The sequence below is a fragment of the Chamaea fasciata genome, unplaced genomic scaffold (assembly GCF_029207755.1).
Source record: "Chamaea fasciata isolate MVZ Bird 193981 ecotype frontalis unplaced genomic scaffold, bChaFas1.0.hap1 SCAF_1, whole genome shotgun sequence".
NCBI classification, from domain to species: Eukaryota; Metazoa; Chordata; class Aves; order Passeriformes; family Sylviidae; genus Chamaea; species Chamaea fasciata.
Window position 1 is genome coordinate 127,844,166 of NW_027094086.1, and position 13,748 is coordinate 127,857,913.

A 13,748-nucleotide genomic window follows, 5' to 3' on the forward strand; every position below is an offset into this window, starting at 1 on the left:
TCATTTACATAAACCAAAACCTTTATTGCCTGTATTTATATAAATAGGGTATAATACAGTAAGCCCCAGTTTACACTTATAAATGGAGAGCATTTTGAAGAGCTCTTCAACAGCAATGTGAAGTGTGCAAAAATACTAGAAAGAGAAATAAATATTCTAGAAAGAAAAAAAAAGGAACTGCTCTCCCATGCCTAGAAATATCATGTACCTCTTAGATTTTTAACTTAAAAGATGATCTTTGCCAATTTTAGATCAAAATAAATGCAGCAGATGTATTATAACATTAATGATAACTCAGAAAATATAACCCAAAGTCCTGAATGTAATTTTGTACATACACAGAAAACATTTCCACATTTAATCTTCTTGAAACTACACTACAGCACAAAGAACTAGTGGTATATTACAATATATTCTCTTTAAAACACCGTTTTTCACAGTCCTGGAAACAGTACCAGTTTATTGCTAGCATTCCATTTAGTATTTCATAGCACACAAGTGTTGAGTAACTCATATACTGTAAATAAACACACACCAAGTAAACTGATGTTATTATCACATACCTTAAAACAGGTTTGGGTTTTTTTCCCTAATTTGTGTGAATTTTGTTGCCTACAAAGTCAAGGACAACAATACCAATTAGCTCTTAGCACAGTATTAGCAAAATATCATTGATGCTCTCTCAAGCTAATAAATAATCTCAATTCCAGCTGGTAACACATCTAGAAGTACTCTGATCAATTACTAAAATTGGGAGCAGATGGGTGTCCACTAGTGACCAGAAGCAGGATTTATACAGGTTGATTCCACACTTCCCAGTATATCTCAGAAGTACAGGGAAATTATTATCTCAAAGGCTTCAAATATTTTTGTAGTCAAAACTCTGCACGTAGTTTAAAACTTACGTATTTACAAGTCTCCAGTCCTTGAGATTCCAGATCTTCACAGTACTAAGTTAAAAATATCTCAAATACAACCTTCTATAGTTTACCTGCACTCTACACTGAAATAGTCACATGGCTTCTTGGGGAACTCTTCTCTAGGATACAGACATCACTAGGAGAGAAAACCCCAAACTCTTAAGCATTAAAATCTGCATCAGCTAGATATGTAGCCTAGTGAAATAAGAACTTGAATTGCAAAGACATTGCTTTACTATCAACAAAACTTGGGAACGGAAAGAAAGGGATTTTTCTTTAAAATAAAAATTTTTAGAAGACAGTTTGCAGTGGCACTTTGAATAAACTTACAAGGAAACAAATGACCATTTGCATACAAGAGAGCGATCAAACAAAGAACAGAGGAATCCACACCATCACCTTGCCATCTTCTTTTCAAGTGTTTTTTGAAGGTCTGCTTTCACAGCATATAAACTCAAGCTTTGGGACCAATCAGCATTATCCTGAAAACTTTTTAAATAAAGGTCTTCTTTGGATTTTAGCAAATCCAAGGAGTCCACAATCCCAGGAGTGCTTTTCTTCAGTCCTCTGAATAAGGGCCACGCACTGTACCTAGAGGCTCACTTCAGGAATACCTGTTTCTACCAAGCACAGTCATACACACATCATTTTACTACTTTGATAGCAATTTATTTTTTCACAGTAAATCACAGATTACCTTTGTCTAAAATATCTGCTTGGACATCCATTAGAGAGCCACACATTTTCTAACAGTATTTATGCCTGGACAGTCTCTGCTGGAACGAGATTTCCTGTTGTATCCAGTTGCATACACTTACAAGAGCAGGCAGAAACTGGGCACTCAGTATGGTCCCTGAATACCAACAGCCAAAAAAAGAAAAAACAGGTAAAATAATTTTGCAATTATTCATTTAACTATGTGCAGAGGTGCAGTATTCCGGAAAAACTCATTATCATGATTCAGTTTTATTATTTAAACTTTATAAAATGATAGATACAGGGAAGGAGACACGTTCTACTTAGTGCAGAACACACATGTGAAAAACCAAAATTTTAACACCAACTTACCTGAACCAGCTGAGCATATGACCAGCATGTCCACCATGTCTACAGTTGTGACACCAAGTAAACCAGTTGTTGAACTGGGCTAACTTCTTGTCTTTGCTAAGATCCACTTTTTCATCTGACTTGGATCCTCCTGTCCAGAGGCAAACCCACCCCCACAAACATGGCTGTTAATCATTACAGTCCATTTATATTTCACTCCCAGCAACACCATTAAGATAATTTTGAAATTATTAACATTATGTGAAAAAGCATCCTGATTTTAAAAGAGAAGTCAGTAAAAATATTAAGACCTGGAAGAATACCAAAAAAGAATTAGACTGCTAAGCTGTTGCTTCATATCTTATCAATATGCTGAATTTGCCTATTTAACAAGTTTTACAGAGAGAATCTCCTTCAATGGTGATTTATGACTTATTGATTTATATTCCAGTGAAATATATGTTCTGCTGCACATGAAATCTTCTGCTTTAGAAATAAAAATCAACAAAATCTAAGTTATGAATTGGAACAAGTACAGAAGTATAGAAGTCATAACAAAGATCAGTGAAAGAATGAGAAGAGGTAAATAAATACGACAACTGTACAGCTGCTCATGGCTCTGTAATAAGACTGACTTAAAAATATGGTTGAAATCCTTTTCATTTAGACATTATATAATGCCGAGCCAAAGGCATTTAGAACCAAAGGATTCTAGTCATAATACCTCTTAGCTGTGACAGCATGACTCATGCTTTCTTTCATATTTAGCAACAGAAAGTACACCACACCCTTCTTCCTCTTCCAGCTAAAAATTAATTCATTTACATTCAAAGACTGGTGCAGCATGCTTACAATTAATCTCAAGAAAACACACTCCCCATTTCTCTCAGTTGTAAAGCTCACAATACTGATCCCCACAATACTTGGATCTTTACATCAGCCTGTAATTTGACTGACAATCTCACGGAAAACTGCCAGAACCAAGTAACTATGCATACTGTCTGACCCTTAAGAATTGAAACAAAGGTTTCATCACAAAATTAGATGGGATGTAAGGCAAGGTCTCAATTATGTTTCTTCTCCCTTCAAAATAATGAGTATGAATATCTACAGTATAAGCACAAATAGAAAAAATAAGTGCAACAGCAGATCTTTTAACAGGAACTGCTAATTTGGCCTCTAACTAGTACTGCAGCTGAATCACTAAAACCCACTGTGTCCTACCTGGACAGCTGGAAACTGGTGTTCCCATATTTATCAAGCAAAGTGCACAGCGGGGCAGGGGCTTACGGCAGCCAGGACAGCTCGTAACTTTAGACTTGGTCGGTGAACCGCTGACTCCATACTGGCTAAAACCTCGCCCCTGATGAGGAATAGCTGAACAGCTGTAAGAGATTGATTTCCCACAGAAATTGCAACTCACAAACACCTAAAGAGAACAAATGACCATTAATTTTTTGGTTTGGTTCCACTTTTGCTACACCAGTGAGTGAATCCACTCAAGTTAATTATCATTTATTTACAAGATACTCTAGAGAGTGGCCTGGAAAGCCAAGGCCACTTGTGAAGAAGTTCTTAATATCTTAGCTTGTAGATGAGGCACACAGCCCTGAAGTAGGCCTTAATGGTGCTCACTAACTTCAAAAGCACATGGAAACATGCACAATTACTAACACTTTGAAAGATATTATTTAAGATAATAAAAGCTTTATCTCCAGTAATGGAAGAAATTAGGTTTATTCAGCTTACTATATAAAATCTGATCTCTCCCTCTTTATAGTCAGATGACACACTACAATCCCCAACGTAAGGATTATCCTAATATTTATCTGCATCTCTCATGTCACAAGTTGTGACTTGATAACCAAGGAGCCCATATTTTAAATTCTTTAGGGCTATTTATGTTAACAACATAAGGAAGGAGCAGTAAAGTCAACTCCTTCCCACTTGGAACAACTTTGCTTAAATAGCTGTGACTGATAAATGAATTCAAAACCAGCTTTCCTCAGAAAGCTGGCAGGGCCTAAAGCTTGTAATGAACATACTTAGCAAATGAGAGAGTAAAAGGTGCCATGGTAAGACCATGTTGGTTGAAACTACCACCAGATGTTAAGAAGATAGCATTTGGGCAGGGCACTAGTTTTTGGGTCAGTGCATGTTCAGAACTGATAATGACAGTTGTTGCTGTTCACTTTCGTTTCAGGTTCAAGGGCTTCAAAATAGCTTTGAGGTTTTTTTTCAATTAAAACAAAAGCAATTTGAACTAGTTCCATGGTTTCAAAATCATTCTCACCCTGACACTAAATTCAGCCAGGTGATACATCTCTGAATTCATTTTTCAGCATGTGAGAGAAAAAAAAATCAAAAGAGTTTCCAGTTTCCCCAGAAGAAAACTGTTGACAGGTTAAAGTTTATGAAAGACTTGTTATTTGAAAAAAAAAAAAAAAAAGTGACATCTCCTTTTTTTTAGGGCAGGCTAAGTTGAAATCTTTCTTTTGCACATAAATCTTCATGAAAACCAAGATATGGCCAGCAAGGGTTTTTTTTAACAGAAGTACCATGCCACATTTCTTTCTGGACTGATCTTATTTCATGTAAGATTTATATTTACCTGGGCTAAAGGCTTTGAGCTGGGATCCAGCTTACTCCTATGGATATCAAATTCTGCACGTTTATGCCAAAACCTCCATGCATCTAAAAGATTCCTGTAGTTCTCAATCCAGTACTGAACCCTTTCATCCTTAAGTACGTCTGATGGAGAACCCTAAAGTAGGCAGGAAAAAGTGTCAGACATACATTAAAGACACACAATACATATCACTCACTTTTTCAAAAGGCCTTACAAAGTGTACTACAAGATGTAAGAAATAATGCAGTGTCATTTATCTTGAAAAAGATTAATTTTCTGTTAAATTGTAATGTGAGTTTTGATAAATGTTTTTTTTCAGTTTCTCTCTGGTTGAAAATACTTGAGCTGCCATGTCCTCCTAAGAAGTCATGTCTGTGAGATAAAGGATTTGGAAGTTCTGTCACTTATCACAATCTGTATCACTGTCATGATTGCATATGCTGTTAAATAAACTGGCAATAGCTGCTACTGTGTAAGGGCCAAGATAAGTCCATTATTAGAAAAAACCAAACCCGAAGCCTACAAACAAACAAAAAATTCCCTTTTATTCTCTAAAAAATTCCTTAAAGCAAAAAAAAAAAAAAAAAGAAAATGTCAGGACACATTTTCCAACACACCAGCAATAAGCAGATAAATGGGTATTCCCAGTTCAGCTAGTGAAAGGACAACGGTTTTCTTTAGTCTCTTTCCCCTACTATCTCCTCAAGCTACCTCAAACAGGGAGTATGAAGAGACATAATTACCAGATAACACTGAGTTTTGGATGATTCCACAAAAACACACACACACACACACACACAAAAAAAAAAAAAAAAAAAAAAGAAAAACCCCCCAAGAAAACAACTAGTTGTCCCAATTTAATATGGAAAGTACTTTTCAGTTCACAAGATTCAACACTACCCTGATAAAGAAACTACGTTTAATTTTCCTCCATAAGATTTATTTTGGAGTGACACACTAACCTGTAGCATGCAATAGCTTGCTGTCTGGACATCTCCAGTTCTGTCAACATAACTTTCCATCAAGTCAACTCCATCTTTTGTCAGCCCTGTTAACAATATTCCCTCCAAATTCCCAGCCTCCTTCATTTCATTTGTCAGCTTTTCAATAAACCTGTTGAGCTATAAAAAATATATATGAAGAAACATATAAATAGATGTAAAAACAGCATCTGCTGCTAACACAATGTGTTGCTTGCTGGATGCTATGCAGAAAAAGTTAAATCACTGTATCGTACGACACTGCATGACATCAAGTGTTTATAAACAAACTTCAAGTTTCCTGGTAGAAAATGCAAGGAGAGAGGTCATGTATTCTTAGAATACTTTGGTGAATTTAAAATAGAACATTTCTGCTGCAAAACCAAACCATAGTTTGAGAGAACATTAACACCTGGAAATAAATACTGAATAAATAGAAATACTCTCCAGTAAAACAGGTGTACAGTTAACTGCATTTGAACTACCATGAAATGAATACTCACAAAAACTTATAAAACCACAACAAAACCAATAAATCCCCCAAACCAACCAACCAAAAATGGAATAAAAATTTAAGCTGAAAGTATAAACTAAAAACCAAATTATACCATACCTTATATACTAATATGAGAAGAAAAAACAAATCACTAATGACTCATTATTTCCACTGTTCACACCTCCACCCCAGAGTTTCTTCTGCGTCTGAATAAAGCCCAGTTTAAAACTTTGCTAAATGTGCAGCCACAAGCTTACCTGAGCATCATTGAGGAACTTGCAAGCAAATGCCACTCTGTCTCGTACAGCTACATTATTTTCATACTTTAGAGAGAAAAACGGGAATACTAACATCAGATACACATTTCCATTTTTCCAACACATTGTAAAAACCACAACACTTGCACTACTGTCTAACTGATAACAATGAAATTGATTGTGTACAAAGAAAATGTGACATCTGGAGAAGGCTAACTCTAAGTATCAGCTTACTTGTTTGTACTCAGACACAGGTATCAGAGGAAGACTGCAGATATGGGAACAACCTACCAGGAAAGTCTGGTACAACACATCCTACATGATTTATGAAACTCTACAAAAATAAACTTCGCAAGTGCCGTAGAGGACTTAGTGCTTTCAGCATGTATAGCCAGGAGTCCCATCAAGTCACAGGCAGAAGAAAAACTAACCACGTTCTGTTTACTGTATTTACAAAACAACCAGCTTAACCACTCTATTCCTTCCTTAAATTGCAAACAAAAGTTAACAAAGCAAACAAAACGCCCCAAGCAAAGAAAAACTAAGCGTCCAGAACTAATTTCTCCAAAGTATATTAACACTTGAGGTCCAGCAGTGTATCAATACTTACTTTCTGCTTTTTAACCATTTTACTAGATGTGACACTGAAGAAAAAAAATACTTCTCTATATGAATTCTCATACTTCGCTATGCCCATTTTTTTCCCCTCTGATACTCTCAGATTAGAAATTGTGACTGACATTGCCAAAACAAGATGTGCTTGGCAAAATCCTTCATGCAGACTTCAACAGGTCTCACTGAACGAAAAATTAAAATTAAAACCAAACAAACAGCACCTTATCATGTGTGAGTTGCCAGTCCAACAATAAAAACATCTATAAAATTACTACTCAACATTCAGAAAACAACAATACTCTCTCTCTCTCAAAGACAGACTGAAAACATAATGAAATTCAGGTTTCTCTCCTCTCAGATTCTGAACTTTTTTATTTTTCACTACCCTAAGAGCATCAAATTATGCCGACTTCACTTTCAACAGCTTTGGGCCAATTACTCGGTTGCATTAGGGGAGTCCTCTCCTAGGCCAAATAATTCCTATTGAATCAAGTATTTCGACTGTTCTCTAAGCAGGAACTCCTCCAAAGGCTCAAAGCATTTCATGATTAAAGATTCAGTTTTCCCTTCAAATGGCATTTCTGTATCAGTTTCAGAAGCCCTAGATCTACTCTATTTACTGTTTCAACAAAATGAAATTATTTTAACAAGTTAGCAAGGGAAAATAAAATACAATTCAATGCAAATATAGCTTGATGAAGGTTCTGCAAACTCCCCTGCATTTAGTCTGCTTTTTGAAATTCCATTATTAATCTCTCTTCTGTTTCTTCCCACTGCTTACATTATTTTGATAATGTCTAACTAGAGCTTTAATAACTCCATGCTAAAAATAAAATTCGTCTAAAATAAAGTATTAACTATAATCAGTATTTTGGCTGTTTATGCACGACTTATTCACTAACATAACATTCACTGATATGTCTCTTCTGCAGAAAGAAATGCTATTTGCCAGCACCAGGATAAAAGAATAGGTTTTAATTTGATTAATTCTTGGTGTTTATAGGACTCCCCCTACGTATGTCCAGGTATCTACATGTTCGTACCGCATAAAGAAATTTTACCCTAACACAGAAATTTACTCACCAAAACACCATCATATGAACCAGACTCACTCGTGAGGAAAGCAAACATAGCACACAGGTAGGGATTGTTCAACTGCAGTCTCAGAGTACTACACATTTCTCTCCAAAGTGAGTTCTTCTCATCTGTGTAGCCTGACAGAGCCATTGCTACTACATTTAGGTTCAGATCACCTGGTTTATGAAAATCAAACAGTGAAACAAGATTATTCAAGTTAAGGACTTTTAAAAAATCCAGTTAAAACCATAATTAAAGCATCCATTTGAAACACAATGATTTGTCAGGGTGCAACACAAAATGCAGTAGAATTAACACTATCTAAATTAATGTGCAGACACTATCATGTATAACAGATTTTGCTTTAAATGCACCTGTTCAGGTAAGTTAGCATCTACATGCATGACAGCCTCTTTAAACGTCACACTACTTGTGGTATTTTGAAATAGCTATCATAAAAGATTGTCATTATCATAATTCATATCCACAAAAAGTGGAAAGATAGGATTGTTTATCCAGCCTTTGTTTAACAGACCTAGCTGGAGGATGACAATTTCATTCAGAAGTTTCAAGCTAAGAAGTTTCCTAAAAATGTGAAAACTATTTAATCTAAATATTCATTCTGTCAGAAAGTTCAATTTTATTCTTGAATTTGAAAATAGCATGTCTTCACTCTGAACGCTCCCTGTGGAAAGCACAGACAGAGACTCTTTCCCCCAGCAATTCCACTGAAGTAAAAAGAATCCCACTAGTTCTGAAAATATGTTTTTCTGGGGCTTTTATCAGTAGGAAATTCTGAAACATACGGCCTATTTTAAATAGACAGTATGGCATATGGTAGTCTGATGAGTGAAATATAAGGATTCGTCAAGCTCCAATACAAGTGTTTCAAGTAACAATTCTACAATAGAACAGGCACCTCTTTCATACTATCTTCCATAATTCTGTTAACAGAAAAAATCTACTGACATGATACAGTGCCAAGATAGAAGAGTAAACACAATACACACCTTTCCCTGAGGAAGCCCCTTTATTCAGAATTTGTATGGCTCGCCGTATGTCCAAGTTGAAAAGTGCTACAGCAGCAGCTCGCTCCCAGTCTCCTTCCTGTTCCAATGAATTTAGGAAAGGTTCCACATCTAAGTCTGTTCCCTTCTTTATCCACCCACAGAGCTGCAAAGCCAAAGATCTCTCCTCACTCAGATATTGAATAATATCTGCCTGTCTATCAGAGCCACTCCTGCTCTGCCTGAGGTTCTCTGTTGTTCCTAGAAATGGGAAATAAATTATGCTTCAATCACAGTTTTAATTGCAATCACAACACAAGGCTCTGACTTCAATCATTAAGCAGTGTACAAAAGCTGAGTATCACATTTTAGTATTTTAACACTGCTTACAACTCTACGTTAAGGAGCAGCATGCACAAAATTATGTTGATCTGCTAAAAATTATGCACCTAAGATTGACACATATTCCTCAGTCTTTTTTCTTTCTTCTACCACTTGTTACATTTGACAGGAGTTTGTTCAAATTCAAAATACATAATACACAAGCACGGCTCTACCAGTTCTCAGCCAGCATCAATGTGTTAGAAGCTTTCCCACCACTGAAGATTCATTTTTTGCTCTAAGCGCAGTTTTATTAATAAGACATATATGGAAGAGAGAATGAAATATTCAAATAATAAATTATACTAAGAAAAACTGCAGTGAGCATGAGAGGCAGAATGTGATGAACCAGGAGCAATCATCACTTCAGAACAGGTCAGCTTATTTAAATGTAGCTGTACAAATGTACTTAATACATTAGCAGTGACTGCAGTGAAGTCACCTTTCTAGAAGTACAACCTGATGTGGAGCTTTGAAAAATAAAATAGTTACGCAGGGAGCCAGAATTCTTAGTGGCATAGTCAAAACTCAAATGTTTGAAAATAGTTCAAAGATTTACTTCTGAGGATACTATGCTTCTACAAAGTTTACTGACTTTCCAAGAATGCTGAAAACTCTGGGAATTACTGCCAACTTACATTATTAAGACACAAACAGAAATACTTTGTTTTGATATTTTAAATAGCCTCTTTGAACAACTGCCAAAGACAAATCCATGAGTGCATCATTTTGCAAACATACTACAACAATACTTAGCAAAGTTGTAACATTCTTACCCAAAGATGACTTCACAATTGATTTAATGCCAGCGTAAACTAATGGACCTTTGTTTCCTGTGAGTTTTTGATCCATATCTTCAGTATACTGCTTCATAAGTATTTTCATGTATAGGAAGCTTAATTTTTCCCAAAAAATGTTTTTAAAAATTTGAAGTCACATCCTTGTTAACACATACAAAGGACTTACAGGATGTTACACTGTATTTAAAGGTTTCAATGCATTTTATGTAGGCGGTTTTCCTATCAAGGTATATTACTTCCTTAGGACAAAAACTACAATAAAATAAAGGATATAATGCAGAGTGTACCAAAGCGATTTCAGCTGAGGATCTTCATTTCCAGCTAGGAGGTGATTTCTCCAAACTTGTTCAGTATCAAGACCATACCTTGACAGAGCTCGGAGGCGCATTTTGGTTGCTATGTCTTTTTCCAAGGAACTCGCCTTTCCTTCTTCTGTACACTCATACAAATGTCGTCCACAGGCCCACATCAAGGATGTCACTGGGCTCCACGCAAGAGAAATTCTTTCAAAAACTGTGAAGTCAGACATAGTCCTGTTGGGAGTCACTACTACCATTCGATTTTGACTCGTGGGATGCCAGGCAAATGAAGCGATGTAATTTTCACATGGTTGGACACTTCTTTCAATTATTGTTGGCTCAGTTTCATCTCCAATAGGGGTGGGAGTATGCTGCATGTCATACAGTCTAATGATGTTACTATCCCTTGTTAAAGTAGCCAACAGTCCAGTCCTTGTTGGACACCATGCAACTTTTGTTAAGGGTTTTGGTTGCTCTGTCAGGGTCAAAACAGGCTTTTCAAACTTTCTTAAATCCCATATGGCAACCTGACCTTCATAGAAGGAAGCAACACGATCGTGGAAATAGGGATCAACAGTCACTCCTTGGACAGCCTTGGTGTTTACAAATATTTTTTGGCTTGTGTTCCTAAGATCAAAGATAGCCAGATTTCGATGCATTCCAGCTAACAGCAGCTTCTGATCCCGTGGAAGCCAACAGAGAGAGAGACAAGCATCATTCTGCCCTAATTCATACAGTGGTTTTGTTACTACCAGACCTGCTTCTGCATCTCCTGCTGAAAGTCTTACTTTCTCTGTAGCCACTGCAGTCTCTGGGGCATATTTGCTGCTGATATCCCAGATCAGTACTGAGAAATCGGCCCGATGTTTATCTAAGCCAGCAGCAAGCCAATTGCTATCCAGTGGGTTCCAGGCCAGGGTATTGCACTGCCGAGCGTGTTTGGGAACAAACTCCTTGCCGATCAGATCTTTAGATTTGGAGTTGTGATCTTGCCCGAGGCTGGTGAGTACCACTCGGCCATTGGCCTGTCCAACAGCAAGGAGACACTCAGGATCATACTTGGGATACCAAGCCACACATTTCATGTACGGCGTATCCGAGTTTATTGACAGCAGCGTAGCCGTGGTCTCCTCCGACAGCCGCAAGGACCCTGCCTTGAGCTCTGAACTTACAGCGGAGTCAATGTGATACAGGCTCAGCTCTGAGTCGCACACAACAAATCTGTCAACGTGGTGTGGGGCCCACAGGATGTCAGGTTTGGAGCCACTCATGGCTAGGGTACGTTGACACACAATTTAAGCTCTGCTAAGAAGCTTCAGGTGACATCCATGCACACGGACACTGCTGAGAAAATCATTTGTAGGAACGTTATCAAAACCCAAGTTCTTTTTCAATCTGAAATCAACATTAAACAAATAAAACCGCATTATTTTTAGCCCAAGATTTAACACATAACACGTTTCAGGCCAAATCACTAAGCATTCTCTTCACAGCACACGTTGTTTCTGCGGATATGTATGTACTGAGGCAGAACCAACACAGCCACTTACAAAGTGATGACAATAGGATTTGCCGTGTTTACACACTCCACACCAGTATTAAGCAAGAAGACATTACCCGAGATGCGCTGTGGCAGGACACGTGGGTGTGCCGCTGGGAAAGAGCCACTCCCTCAAACACCTAGAAGAGAATTTCTCTGCCTAATTAAAAGCATTAAGTGACAAAAATTAGAGTCCGTCAGTTTTGTCTAAAGCCCGCTCCACAGGCTAGAAAAGCTCCCTCTCTTGGAAGATTTCAATAGAAATTCAAATTGTCATCTTATTGTACCGCTCCTAATCCCACCACCTGCCCCAATACTACCTTGTCTCCGTTCGCATGTGGTCTAGCAACATTCAAAGAGGCACATTACTGTCAAAACTCCCTTTACGCTTTCGGTAGCTGCACGCCCAGAATCACTACACGCGCCTACATGCAAACAGACCCCACAGATCCTATACACCTCTGCTATTATTGTGGGAAAGGACATGAAAGATCGGAAGTAAAAAAAAACAGCATTATTTACTCCATTTGGGCCGCCTCCGTGTGCCTGCAGGTCACCTCCCCCCGCCCGCCTCCGAGGGGGCGCAGGGCCCCCGGCCGCAGTCCGTTCCCGGCAGGAGACGCGGAGGCGGCCGCAAGAGCGGACCCGAGCCGGGAGACCGCCACCCTCCCTCTCTCCGTTCCCGGGCGCGGCGGCCGCTCACCCAGCCCGCGGGAGGCTCCAGCCCGGCCGCTGCCAGCGGCGCCGCCGCCCGAGCCCGGGAACGGAAAGCGCACGAGGGCTCCGGGCTGCGGCGGCGCTTCCGGCGCGCCGGGGAAGCGGAAGCACCGCGCGCGGGAGGCGCTTCCGCCGGGCGAGGCCGCGCGCGCGCTTCCGGCCCGGCCGCGCTGCTCCCGCCCATTGGGGTCACGTCCGCGTCCCCGAGCGGGGCGGGAGCGGGGAGAGCCCCGGGCTGGAGAGAGCCAGGAACCCTCGGGGTTGTAGTCCTGGCAGTGTGCTCCAGGAGGGCCCTGCCGGAGCTCCAACTGCGGCCCCTTCCAGCTTGGAACATCCTGTGACTACAAAGAGCATCTAATTCTGATGCCTTTTAGGATTACCTAATAACAGGCCAGACAAAATTAAGAGAATAAAAAGCGGTTGTATTTGTTGAAGAGGCTCCACGTACATTTAGGGCAGACGATGCCAACCCCCCCCCCCCCCCCAAAAAAAAAAAAATGTACCACGGATCACGGGTTTTCATACTTCGCTGAGTTTTGTCCCTTTGCATGTTGGGGGTTAACCTTTCAACTACAGCTTCAGGTAATGAAGTCATTACCTAAGTTTGTTTCCCCCCTGCCCAGCTCGCTTTTGTTTACGTTTCTCAGGGCCTGAAACAGTAAGGTGTCCTTGATTGCCAGTCCTAGATAGGAATTGTTGTGTCTGGCCAAAATGGTAAACCTGTTGCTCGCACTCTATAGGGAGTTTAGAGTAATACACGAAAGCATTGCAGGATTACAAATATATGAAAAATACAGAAGCTAAAATCCTAAGGTATCAATTCCAACACCCCTGCCAAGGACACCACCCAGTGTACCACGTTGCTCAGAGCCCTGTCCAGCTTGGCCTTGAACACTTCCAGGCTTGGGACATCACAGCTTCTCTGGAATGTGCCAGTGCCTCACCAAACTCACTGTAAAAAACTTCTCCCTCATATCTAATCT

General features: G+C 39.2%; 1 protein-coding gene across 2 annotated transcripts; it reads right to left on the minus strand.

Moving 5' to 3' along the window:
- On the minus strand, positions 1–12,551 carry MIOS (meiosis regulator for oocyte development). 2 transcript variants are annotated; one of them, XM_066196943.1, is made up of 11 exons: positions 12,126–12,551; positions 10,483–11,852; positions 10,186–10,284; positions 9,032–9,289; positions 8,028–8,197; positions 6,330–6,395; positions 5,559–5,717; positions 4,579–4,731; positions 3,192–3,396; positions 1,989–2,118; positions 1–1,773 (listed from the first exon to the last, which is right to left on the minus strand). In XM_066196943.1, the coding sequence occupies exons 2-11, from the start codon at positions 11,777–11,779 to the stop codon at positions 1,677–1,679; spliced, it is 2,634 nt and encodes an 877-aa protein (XP_066053040.1). In that variant the 5' UTR covers positions 11,780–11,852; positions 12,126–12,551; the 3' UTR covers positions 1–1,676. The 2 variants fall into 2 exon arrangements, with proteins under 2 accessions (XP_066053040.1, XP_066053051.1); XM_066196954.1 differs by having other exon boundaries at positions 10,483–11,903.
- Between the last annotated feature and the right edge of the window lie 1,197 nt (positions 12,552–13,748).